The sequence below is a fragment of the Salvia hispanica genome, chromosome 4 (assembly GCF_023119035.1).
Source record: "Salvia hispanica cultivar TCC Black 2014 chromosome 4, UniMelb_Shisp_WGS_1.0, whole genome shotgun sequence".
Taxonomy (NCBI): Eukaryota; Viridiplantae; Streptophyta; class Magnoliopsida; order Lamiales; family Lamiaceae; genus Salvia; species Salvia hispanica.
Window position 1 is genome coordinate 16,060,393 of NC_062968.1, and position 13,344 is coordinate 16,073,736.

Genomic DNA, 13,344 nt, shown 5'->3' on the forward strand with positions numbered 1-13,344 from the left:
GAGCCTGAACCCCAAAATGTGACTCTTCATGATGACCAAGTTGTTGAGCCTGAACATGTTCCTAACCCTGGTCCAGATTTGAAGGATTACCTCCTGTCTAGAGATAGAGTCAGAAGGAATCCTAATCCCCCTGTTAGGTATTTAGGCCTTGTTAACTTGGTTAATCTTGCTTTTAATGTTTTTGAGTCTGATGGAAATGAGCCCCAATCTTATAAGCAGGCTCAAAAGTCCAAGTTTTGGGACATGTGGTTCAAAGCTATGACAGAAGAAATCCACTCCTTGGATGTTAATAAAACCTGGATTCTTGTGCCTCTGCCCCCTGGTGCCTCTGTGGTTGACTGCAGGTGGCTATTTAAGTTGAAAGATGAGATTGAGGGGTTGAGGTACAAGGCTAGGTTGGTTGCAAAGGGTTTTACACAGCAAGAGGGGGTAGACTATACAGAAATTTTTGCTCCTGTGGTTAAGTTTACTACTGTGAGAGTGATGCTTGCCTTATGTGCTCATTTTAATTGGGAATTAAAGCAAATGGATGTCAAAACTGCTTTTCTTCATGGTGACTTGGATAAACCCATTTACATGAAACAACCAGAGGGTTTTGTGGATCCAAACTTTCCCAATCATGTGTGTTTACTTAAGAAAGCTTTGTATGGTCTTAAACAATCTCCAAGGCAGTGGAATATTAAGTTCAATACTTGCATGCAGAAGTTAGGCTTTGTTAGGAGCTCATTTGATGCTTGTTTGTATGTGAAAGATCTTGATAAAGTGCCTGTGTTCTTGCTGCTGTATGTGGATGATATGCTTATTATGGGTCCTTGCATGAAGTCTGTTAAACATGTGCAATCTGCTCTCTGTGATAATTTTGACATGAAAGACCTTGGTGATGCCAAAAAGATTTTGGGGATCAATATCCTAAGGGATAGGAAGTCCTCATCTCTGATTCTTCATCAGGAGCCTTATGTGCAAAAAATTCTTGAAAAGTTTAATATGCTTGGTGCTAAAACTGCTTCTGTTCCTCTAGCTGCTCATTTCTTGCTAAGTAAGGACTTGTGTCCTAAGTCTGAGTCTGATGTGAAAGCTATGAAGAAGGTCCCTTATTCTAATGCTATAGGCTCTGTTATGTATCTCATGGTTAGTACTAGGCCTGATATTGCCTATGTTGTTTCTTGCTTAAGTAGATACATGTCTAATCCAGGACTTGTGCATTGGGAGGCTCTTAAATGGTTGCTTAGGTATCTGAAACATACTTCCAAGTATGGTCTGTGTTTTTCTAAGTGTGATGATGGTGTTGAGCTATGTGGTTTTGTTGATTCTAACTATGCTAATGACAAGGACAAGAGAAAGTCCACTACTTCTTATGTGTTTACTGTGTGTAGGTCTTGTATTAGTTGGAAATCACAATTGCAGCACATAGTTGCCCTCTCCACTACTGAGTCAGAATATATAGCCATCACAGAGGCTATGAAGGAGGCTATTTGGTTAAAGGGAGTTCTCTCTGAACTCAAATTCTTGCATAATACTCCTGCTGTTTATTCTGATAGTCAGTCTGCTATCCAATTGTGCAAAAATCCTGTTTTTCATGATAGAACTAAACATATAGATGTTAGGTTCCATTTCATTAGAGATGTTGTTGAAAAATGTGAGGTTTTGTTGCATAAAGTGCATACTGATAAAAACCCTGCAGACATGGGCACTAAGTGCTTACCTGTGGAGAAATTGCTTTCTTGCATTAAAAGGCTGCATTTTGATTGTGGTTAGCATGTGCATATGCATGTCCCGGGGGAAAGACCTTGATGATTCATTAAGTCTTGGCTTAGTTGAAATCACAAGGCAGTAAAAGTCCTATAAGACTAATTGGCTTGCCATCTGGTGTCTTATTAGGCAACCTGGTCTTATCTCTTGACTAATGAGCTTCAAAACTCTTTGGTGTCTTGAGGAAGGCCTTGTAGGCTGTGATGAAGCAACAGTAGACTTAGGCTCTCCCCATATGCTCCCAAAGTAATCCAAGGTGGAGAATGTTGAATATTGATGGTCTACTTTTAGTTGGACCTTAAGTATTTAATCTTGCATTGGGCCTGACCCAATTGATTAAATGTTGTGGCCCAATGTTTGTGTAATGGTGGCCCAACCCGGCTTGATCCATGACTTACCTTGACTGCACCGATGTCTGCCACGTGTATCTCTCACCTGGATCCAGCTTTGTGGCCGTTGATTCTGTGATGTGTTTGTTAAGTGAGAGGCCGACCTCTCACTTACTCAGATTTAGTCTTTCTCCTCTCACACACCAGAACTTTCTCTCCGTCTTCTCTCTGCTTTCTCTCTCTTGTTTTCAGGCGACTTCGCCGGTGAACTCCTCAGATCTTTGGGTTACACCGATTGGTCCTTGTTTTAGTGGATCTTATCGGTTTAGATCTTGAGTTTGGAGACTTTCTCGGTTTCCAACAGAGTGCTTGAAGGATTCTCACCTAGGGTTAGAATCTGGTGAAGAGCAGTGGTCAAGAAGTGAGTACATGAGAGGATCTTGTGAGTTGCTGGTGATTGTGGAGTGTTTGATAGTCTGGGTGACATTCGGTGTAGCTAGGGTTTTCTGACCTAGTATTCAAAGGTTTCTCATCGTGTGACTTGTGGTAGAAGCGTGTGGGGAGGTCCTTGGCCTAGTGTAGTCACTGTTGTGACCTGAGCCATATCCTTACTATTCTGTCTTTGTTGCATTTGTTTGTTTCTACTAAGATCCGAAAGGATCTTGTGTTGGTTTACTGATATATCTCCTTGAGTGTGCAGGTACTAATTGGGCAAGGACTTGGATTCAAGATTGGTTGAAATCTTGGAAGTGTTAGGGCCTCAATTAGGGTTTGATACCTGTAATTGTTAGATATCTCAGTGGGTTAGATTACTTGTAATCTTGTATCACCGTTTGTACTTGGCTTGTAATTTCTGAGATTAGCCATCTCAGAGATCAATCAATAAAGAGGTCCCGGTAATTAGCGAATCCCGAGTGATCTGATCCCTACAATCACTATATGATCCTTCAGCTCCGACACCATCGTTTGCGTTGGGAGGCTGAGTGAGTCCGGCTTTCTGAACCCAAAATCCAGCTCGTAATCGCCGAATTTCGAAAAATCCGTCAACCATATCATCTTACAATCGTGGGTCTTGGCTCTCTTGTTGGCATCCAAGAAATTGTCAACCATCAATTTCCGACCAAACTCTTTGTCCGCGAGCAGTCGCGGACTCCCTGTACCATGGCGTGGCGGATCCTTGACGCCAAGGCGGGAAAATTTTTCCCTTGAGCGTCTTCTGCGGCTATGTCAAGGAAAGAACCGGAATCCACGTGCCAAAAGCGTTCTTGGGCACGTGTGGGATGGTTCTTTCTCAAATACTGATGAGCTGCCCGATGATGGCGGCTCGGGGTTCCCCGCGACGCGCGATGTCTGCGCAGAGGATGGCTTGTGCTAGGAAGGTAGAGACGGTGACCTCCCTCGACGGAGGGGGCTCGGACGTCAGCCGCTGGCGGAGTTTCTTTATGGCTTTGTTGTCGAAGAGGTAGCGCTCGGTGATGATGTTTTCATGAGGCTCGTTGTCGTAGGGAGGAAGATTCTCGGCGGGGAAGTAGGAGCTGCGGTGGTCGAAGTAGGGTTGAATAAGTAGTTTTCCGGTGGTGCATGCGGCCATGGCCCAGGCCGCGAGGAATGAGGAGAAGGAGGCGGTATCAACGACCCTGTTGTTCACAAAATATAACAATAGGATACTATTAGGATGATAATTATCTTAAATTGATAACTGAACACCAAGAACTAATAGGATACTATTAGGTTGACATACAAATTTCTTCGTTACTCACTTTGTCCTTAAAAATTTGTCACTTATTTCCATTTCTGTTCATCCCTAAAAATTTGTCACATTTCACTTTACCAACATTCCACTAACTCATTCTCACTCACATTTTATTATAATACTAATATATAAAAAAGTAGGACCCACAAGTCACTAACTTTTTTAGTCTACTTTCTATTGCATTTTTTAAAATCCATCCAGACCAAATGGTGACAAATTATTAGGGATGGATGGAGTCAGTTTAAGAAAGTTATCAACTGATCATATACATATAAGTTATATTCCACATCATTGTATAAAGAAACCTAAAAACGTTATGTAAGTCTCATGGATCACTTTGAAACCATTAGTATGACCTGTGCGACACGCATGCAACGATGGCCAAACCCCCGCATTGAAACCTGTTGATTTGGACGGCGAGGATTGCATGAGTGGGCCCATCGACATCAGCCAAGTCGACTGGGAAGAGCTGGTTCAACTGCTGGGGATCCACGTGGCTCCTCAAGGTGACAGAGAGATCCACACCGACTTGAGCAGTCAAAAGGAGAGCGCCTTGGTCGTCGCAATCCACTTGTTGTTTCTCCTTATTGTACCTTCCTGCAGCGGGTAGAAGTTGGATAGAATTTGAGCCAAAGATTCTTCCAACAAAACAAATTTCGATTCTCCATCATCACATGAATAATAAAGGATTCGAGTGTGATTGGCAGCCGGGTTGATCTGGTCTAAAAGAGAGATTTTGTAGCGGCTGAGATGCGGCGGAGTAGCCTTGCATGGTTTCACAAGCTTCTGTGTCACCACCTTCACCTTCATCTTCATCTTCACCGCACAAAAATAAGAGCAAATTGTAAGTGTTGTGTGTGGTGAGGAGGCTCGGCTCAATGCTTGCTCTATTAATGTAAATCGCTACACACACTCCCCCTCACATTATGGATGTAAATAGGGTTCAGTAATATTTAAAATGCTGAAAGTTGGGGCTTAACTTGGGACAGGTTGTATTGTAATTTTTGTGGCAAATTTTAAAAATTGACATGACTAAAAGTGGCAAATTATTAAAATAATAATTGACATGACTAAAAACGACTACAAAGTGGCAAATTAAAAAAGAAAAGAACTCACATGATTAAAAGATGAGTTTGTGGCTGAATTTCTGCCCAAAACCTTTATGTAAAGGAGAGACATGCATTAAGATAATAGACTAAATAATTATGCTCCATTATTAATTTTCGTGGGGTCAACCCAATAAATATACAGTAAATATGTAAATATAAATTTCTTGATTGATACAACCACTCATTCACGATCCTGCTTATTTAATGGTGTAGATCAAATTTATGCTTCTGTTATTTAAGAAAAAAAATTACGAAATTAAATATGAAAGGGTCGAATCGTATTTTATAGTTCTCCCTCTGTCTTAGTATTAAATATAAAATAATTATTTATCGACGAAAGATTTTATACATAGTTGTCTTGTAAGTTAACAAAGAAAAAAGAAAAAGTAGACATGTTGTTTTCATTTTAAAAATATTTTATTTTTAATAGGATAATTAAAAAAACTCATTTTATTTTTAATTGTACAGAGGGAGTATGATTTTTAGGAATGCAATTTACTCATAAAACTAAATTGATATGGAAAAATAGGTATAAAAATTATGAAACCAAAATACATTTTAATCATGTTAGTGGAGAATGGGATCCACTTCAATAGAGAGAAAAAAGTGATTCAAAGTATTATTAGACCATCTTCAATCATACATAAAAAATGAGTTTCGGTGTAGAAATCTTCTCCAACCATATACCAAATTTAAACCCATTTTTTAGTTTTTTTTGTGAAACAACACCATATTTGGTGTTACTGCGAAAGTTTTGTGAAACAAAATCTCATAAATGGTGTAAATCTTAATTTTGGTGTAAATGGTTGGAGTAAAATTATTTTTTGGTATGACATATGCTCAAAGATGAGTTTAAATTTCGTGTAAATAATCAGAGATGGTCTTATAGATGTCGCATGAGACAATTTTTAAGCATACCAATTAAAAACAACATAATTAATATTCCATCCGCCAATAAAATATAGATCCATATGTAGATATTATGAATTTTAATGAGAAATTAGTAAAGTGAGAAAAAATGAGCAAAAATGGATAATGTATGAGATAAAAACTTTTTTCATTTTTGAAAATAGAACTATTTTTCGCAGACACTCTCAAATAAAAAATATTGTGGATAGAGAGACTATCATATGCGGACAAAAGTAAACATTACCATTGTGCTTGCATTCTTAAAAGTAGCTCGGGAATCGTTGGTTCAATTAGTTGAACTTTTTCTTGATCTTCGTTGAACTAATAGCATCAGTAATGGAAGACCCTTTCATTTTTAATTATTTCCAAGCTAGCATTTTACTCAAGAGCGTATCTCTTACTGCAACAAAGGATCCTATCTCAGGCCTATCCCACTTTCCATTTCATTTCTATATTATTATTTATTTATTTTAATTTTTTTGCACTTCTATATTTAATATGTTAATCCCTCCGTCTATGAAAATTTGTCACTTATTTCCATTTTTATCTATTCCTAAAAATTTGTCACCTTTCATTTTTACCATTTTTTCAGTGGACCTCATATTCCACTAATCCATTCTCACTCACATTTTTTATAAAACAAATATATAAAGTATGAATCACATGTCATTAACTTTTTCAACTCACTTTCCATTAAATTTCTTAAAACTCGTGCTTGGTCAAATGATGACAAATTATAAGGGACGAGGGAAGTATCAAATTAAATAATTTAAAATGCAAAAATATTATTACATTCGTCCCACAATAAGAGTCAAATTTTCGCATTTTGGTCACTCCCACAATAAGAGTAACATTTCACTTTTACTATAAATGGCAAGTAAACCCCACATTCCACCAACTTATTTCACCCACATTTTATTATAAAACTAATATATATAAGTGGGACTCATAGTCCATTAACTTATCCAACCCACTTTTCTTTACAATTCTTAAAACTCGTGCCAACAACAAATGTGACTCCTATTATGGGACAGAGGTAGTAATACGCAAATCTTCATTGTATTGCAATATTGGAAAAATTGTCTTCCCTCCATCCCACAACAGATGTCACATTTCATTTTCTGCACTCGTTTTTAAAATATGGGACTAATAAATAGTTATAGTGGAGAGAAAGTAAAGTAAAAGAAGATAATATTCTATCTTTTACTTTACTTTTTCTCCACTTTAACGATTTATTACTATCATTGTTCCAAAATGAGTGCAAAAATAAAGTATGACATCTGTTATAGAACGGAGGACGTAGAAACATAAGAGAAGATAAAGATGTTGATGTGAGAAATGGGAAAAATGGGATGAGGTATTTATAGTAGAAAATATGAAATAAAACATTAAAAATATACTGTATATATAAGGGCCGATGATCGGCCCTATCCAGACAATGGGTGACCGGTCATCAGTCAATGGAGATCGGCCAAGGCTGCCGATCGGCATATGGGAGGGGCCTTTGATCGGCTCTTTCCCCGCAATTCAAGGCCTCTCGATCGGCCCTTCCATCGTCAATGCTCTAATAAGATTTTGACGCTTGAAAATGCATTTTGATGGCCGTTGATCTTATCATCAAATTCAAGAAAAAGTTAAATTAATTTGGCAATTGTTTAATTTTCATCAAATTGAAGAAAATGTAAGAGAGAGAGATCTCTATTGGTGTTTGAGTTGGCTCTAAAAACTATTGATGTTTGAGTTGTACCACTACATCTTCGTACGAAGCGTAATATAGTGTGTGTTGTACAATTCGAGAGTACAATTGATAGATTAGTGGAAATCCCATAATATTGGAGTACAATTCAAAAATAAATCCTCTTCCTTATACACCAAAAATGATGATGAATTACCAGCCCATGGCTTTGCCATCAAGAATGAGATGTGATGATCTTTAAAAAATGTTAGCATGTATTTACAGATATTAGGTGTGAATAATTTATGAGATATCATTTGTGCAGAATGGTTGAGACATTATCAAAGCGGCAGGGGAAGTGTAGTGTACCTCCTCGCCTTCCTGCTTGCTCCATTGCACCTTTGCACCTTCATTTACACAATTTCAAACATTCAACTACATTTTACGAAATCAAATAATCAAGCCAAATTCTCTTTGCTTACATTGTGAGGGTAATGGCTCGAAAGAAAATAGCCTTCTTTGGGCATCGGTGGGACTCTTCAACCATCTGCAGTACAAAGATGCTGCTCCAACCACCGATGCAAGTGACAGCAATGCCAGATAACCAAAATGGGAAGCGTCGTTAGCAAGTATTGCGACCCCTAGCATCACCGACTCAGACAAACTAGCTACCGCCACCTCTGTTGTCCCAATAAGATTCACTTTAGATGCAGGGATCCCCGTTTGCAGAATCTGTGCCCCTACAACGTTATATGACATGTGCCCCAATCTAGACAAAACCTGTGGATCAAAATGTCGAATTTCAAGAGTCAAATGAAGAGCAAACGTAACAAGTTATCATGATAATATGACTGAGTAGTAAGAAATTGAAATAGTCAAATGAAGAACAAGCATAACAAGTTATCATGATAACTCTAAGAGTGATTTAGAATTTCAAAAGAAATCAACAATAATAAAATGAGAGCAGAAAATGACTCACAATCAAACATAAGAAGAATACAACTGGAATTTTCTGAGACACAGATCCACTCCAGTAAACACCAACTGCAAGGGTAAGAAGAGCAGCATGAAAAATAAGGCCAGCTGCTCCAGCCTAGAATCCGAAAATAATGATTATTAGCGAAAAAGTCAATAAACTCTTAGCAAAAAGAAAAACTAATAGATTAAGATCAACTGGTTTTTAAAACATTACCTTAAGCATCCCAAGTCGCTCAACCATTTTTGTGGAAATGAATGTTGCTGCAACACCCATAAGTGCACAGAGTCCAGTGAACCCTCCAATAATAGTAGGATTTAGACCTGAAACAATCACATTTACATCAACATAAATACCTGGTTTATCACTAGGGAGGAAATAGTTTTTGCGTACAAACACCCAATCTCTCATGAATCAATACGAATGAATTTCCATAACAAACTTCTTGTTCTCAATCTTAATTAAATTATACATAGATGATTACAGTGTCCCAAACACCCCAAATCATTATTTCCATTATCATTTTCATTGTGTTATCTCTCTTTTTTCTCCCCTCCGACTCTACTCGTCCCTGCTCAGTTCTCAAACTCCATAACTAGAGTACCACTGCCGTAATCGTGCCAGTGATGCTCAAATTCCGACTGAAGATCTGACAGGTCAATGCTTAAAAGTCAGACCTACCTTGTATGCTTGAAATGTATAAGTCAAGGAAGAAGGCAGGACAGACTGTTCGTGTCAGGGGATTAGTGGGAGAGGAATCAGTAGCCATGAATATAAGTGAAGAGCAAGGAGTTAGGTTGCAGGTATGTGGGCGAAGTCTGTTGGTGCTGGCAGTAATGGCTGTACTGGGGGAATCAGAGACGGGTGGAGATGAGGGGACAATTAGCATCGGAAGGGGAAAATATAAGGAAAGGAAGAGAGGGCAAAATGGGTGGCAGCAGGAGCAGAACAAATAATAAAGTGGCAGAAATGAAAGAAAAAGAACAAAACAGCAGCAAATTTGAGAATCATAGGCTAAAAGAATATCAACTGTACTGGGTCTTTCCGGCAACCAAATCTTATAAGAGATTTCATGTTTTTAAGAAAAGCATAACGAAACTTGTAGTTTAATAAATTGACATACCAGAGTTATCATGCATTAACCTATTCGTTTAAGTTTAAGGTTCAAGACAATACCGTGTTGCGTTAAAAATGCAGTCATCATGCCTCCAGGAGTAAGAACAACATTAAAATAGAGTAGCACATAAGCAAGGCTTGCAGGCAAAACAGGCTGCTGAATGTATTCTGACCACCCATGCTTGATTGCTTCTACACTTGTGGCCACTATGCAAAAAAAAGGCATCATTAGCTCAAACAATAAGCAGAACCAGAATCAACACAAATAAAAGTTAGTCACCATATAAAGATAAAAAACAATATATAAACACATGTCTAGACATAAAAACCGTTATATTACATAAATTTGCGGTATTTGGAGTGGATTCTACTGATGAATTGGCAGAACAAGTTTGTGGACATTTGGCACGGTCCAGAACTCCAGCAGAAAGCTTGTTGGTTAACCAGGTAAGAACAACCTACGTCGTGCGAGAGAAAGTCAGAATTTAAAGGAAGCTAGTAAACGAAGAACCAGGGAAAGACCAACACATATTACCACAATAGGTAAAGACCATATCATCAAACTAGCTGCCAGTTTTAAGCATTTCACTGGTTCATATTTAGATAAGAAGATGCCAAATAAAGATGCTCCTGCAATCTGCATTTGCAAATAATGAATATCAGCACTAAAAATCCAATAAAAAGCAGGAATTACAAAGGGATCTTAATTTTCAGTCATTACCTCACATATGAGATCAATTCTACTCAAAGTTGCATTTGCTTGAGCAAGAGCAATTGGTCTATTTGTTCCTGCCAACTGTTGAGAAATACACAAACAATATAAAAATACTGCACAGCATTAGCAGGCTAAATAGTGGTTATGGAAAAGGAACTGATGAACTAGATAAACGTGTTACCAAAACAACCCAATCACGCTCCATTGCAACCCCTAGAGCCAACCCAGAGAGCCTTTCAACAGCCAAAGCAATAACGAGTACAGCAAACCAAGGTTGGAGAAGAACAGAAGATGCAGCTGTTTGGTTGACTCTGTGGGCTTGGATAATCATTCCAACAGATAACAGCTGAGCAGCTGCCTGAAAGAAGAAGAACAAAAGATTAATTTTTTATAGACAGGTTTACCTTCTTCCAGGCAAGAAAATAGAAGTTACCTGAACAACAGTCAAACAATTATATGCAGGTACTCTTGGAAAATGATCCATTAGCTTCCCTACCAAAGGTCCTCCAACAATTACTGCAAGCTGTTAAAGCAATCACATGATTGTACGGTTATCCAGCTGCCTCCAATTGAAAGCCTTTGTTATCTATGTGCACCAATACCTTTGCAAAGAAGCCCATGACCGCCACAGGAAGAAGACTAGGATGAATCAACGCAATGGCAGCAGGCCAAGCAAAATTCCACAGCTGTTCGACCAAATTCCCAGCCAAGCAGCTACCATATAAAGCTAATTGAACATGCGATCATCATTAGAAGTTTAGAACATAGCACAGCTAGAATTTTGTACCACTGTAAATACATGAATTTGAATATGTGGATTAACAGATAAAATATGCCCCGTTATCTCTTTAGATGAAACTGAAGAATCAGATATAGAACAAGCTAGTATGTATTGGCACAATTATAGATGATTATGAAGCATATGAAGGCATTTTGATTCGACAATAGAGACAGAGAGCATAAACAGTGATCAGATCAAGTCTGTGGAAACCTTATGTTCCACTCAAGAAGATTTCACGGTGCCACTATATCTTGCAGCACCTTTAAAGTCAAATTCTTCACATTTTTTTTACACAAAGGCATCATCTGGTCAGCTGTTTAGGCAATAATACTCCAGGATATACCAAAGAAGACAGAAAAGACAAGGTGTTAATATTACAATTTGTTAATCACAAGTCTATGTGCTGCAAGGAAAAGGGATGGGGCAAACATAGGCTCGGCCTTTACTTCTTGTTTCATCATTTTAATTGCAGTTAGGTATTTTAGTCTGCCTGTGGGCTCCTTTCGTGGGTTTAGCAGGCTAAAGTGGATAAAAGAAGTTTCTCTCTTTTTAGAAGATTTTTCTAGGAAGCTAATAAAATAAGTCTCTCCCTTCCTGAGGAGGACTATCTAGGATTTTACCTTTGATCATAGGTTTATCTTCTAATAGTTCTCGTTATTAGAACCTTATTTGATACTCCTCCGTTCCACGGGAAGTGAGTCGTATTCCTTTTTGGGCCGTACCAACTAACTTGATGCATTCTCTTTATTGGCAAAAAGCAATACTCTATCCCTCTCTTACTTTATCTTCTCTCCTACTTTTTTCTCTCTATTTTTTTCACACTCCTACTTTATTCTCTATTTATTTGACCACTACCTAAAATCCTGGTGGGACGGAGGGAGTACTTTGTTTAGTTATCACTCATGTTGAGACGGATACCAAGGCGGTTGCTTCTCTTTAATCTCAATATAATTGTATGTCATTTCTGGAAATGAAATGTTTTTGGGAAGTATATCAATGTAGTGAAGAAACTAACTCAATTACTTCAGCAATCTTCTTCTTTTTTTTACACCGTCTATCTTTTCTTGTTGTTTGCAAACTCTTTTTGTAAAAAATTCTAAAATAGTTAAATATGAATAGGAGAAAGCTAACCATATAGTCCGGTTGGATGAGCAGGAGTGGCAGCAATTGCATTCTGCTCTTCCTCTGATAAGACCTACATAATCCAAATAGATAAAGATAGCCAACAATCTAGATTTGCAGAAACATATAGTTTCACACTTGAGAAAATGCCAAGAAATGGAGAAATATGCATCTGAAAAAAACTCACAGGCAGTGCTGTCAAAATTGTGTCTACATAGGTGCCGCCACCAACTAGTAACTCAAGTCCATCTGTCTCTAAGGGATCAGATTTTATATGAACAACCGGGATTGAAGAATTCGAGTCAAGACATGCACTATCCTCAGTTGCTACAGGTTCCAAGACTTCCGTGTTGATCAATGAACACCTTAAGTTAAAGGGCCTAAGCCTGCACATCAGCGTTCGAACCTTTTGTGATCAGCAAAGTTACAATGAAATTGGATATTTACACAAACACTGCAATTATCGAATTATTCAGCTTATCCAAACAGTGGCAACAATATACTCACACAACCAAATCAAAATCATGAGAACAAAGAGGATAAAATTCAGCTGCCTAAAATTGAATACCTGGTGGGGACAGAATGAAGAGTCAATAATCGTGGAGTGTGAGAGAGGATTGGTTGACGTAATCGAAGATAAGAGGGCGGAGGAGACAAGGCAGAATAAGCTTGGAGGAGGCGAAGGGCGGGGGAAGGGTGAGAGTGAGGAGTGACGACGATACCCATGGGTGCGCCGTCAATATCTCCACCGATCAGCGGCGGCGCTAATGCTTCGGATTCCGAGGCGTCGTGTTGAACAATGATGCATTACAGCGAAAACCTAGTGAGCGCAGGTTGCTGCAATGCAAGAGAGAGTGGAATTGGAGAAGGAGAGAGAGCAAGAAATCCAATTCCAAGTGGGATGAAATGGTTTAGAGGCCATAAATTAGTCTGACGTGTACGGAACTCTACCCACATTCCAATCAAATGCATTTCCTTCTCGTAGTAACGGGAATTAAAAGACCACGAAGCAGTTTTAATATCCGTCGGATAGTTTGTTGCCTTATCTTCTGGTGCTCAACAAGTAAGCAAGAGGATTAAGCACTAGTTCAAATTGTTTGGCAATTAATA

The 13,344-nt window shown here is 38.4% G+C and overlaps 2 protein-coding genes across 2 annotated transcripts; both read right to left on the reverse strand.

The window, feature by feature from the left end:
• Positions 1 to 1,821: 1,821 nt before the first annotated feature.
• On the reverse strand, positions 1,822 to 4,647 carry LOC125220460 (stemmadenine O-acetyltransferase-like). The gene is made up of 3 exons (XM_048122631.1): positions 4,586 to 4,647; positions 4,188 to 4,493; positions 1,822 to 3,715 (listed from the first exon to the last, which is right to left on the reverse strand). Exons 1-3 carry the CDS (start codon positions 4,645 to 4,647, stop codon positions 3,370 to 3,372), a joined length of 714 nt encoding a protein of 237 aa, XP_047978588.1. The 3' UTR covers positions 1,822 to 3,369.
• A 2,983-nt stretch (positions 4,648 to 7,630) lies between these two features.
• On the reverse strand, positions 7,631 to 13,183 carry LOC125217581 (solute carrier family 40 member 3, chloroplastic-like). Its single transcript, XM_048119098.1, has 14 exons — positions 12,803 to 13,183; positions 12,422 to 12,620; positions 12,244 to 12,307; positions 10,934 to 11,058; positions 10,765 to 10,854; positions 10,513 to 10,689; positions 10,338 to 10,412; positions 10,152 to 10,253; positions 9,957 to 10,074; positions 9,677 to 9,823; positions 8,717 to 8,823; positions 8,504 to 8,617; positions 8,007 to 8,304; positions 7,631 to 7,931 (listed from the first exon to the last, which is right to left on the reverse strand). Exons 1-14 carry the CDS (start codon positions 12,958 to 12,960, stop codon positions 7,828 to 7,830), a joined length of 1,878 nt encoding a protein of 625 aa, XP_047975055.1. The 5' UTR covers positions 12,961 to 13,183; the 3' UTR covers positions 7,631 to 7,827.
• Positions 13,184 to 13,344: the final 161 nt, after the last annotated feature.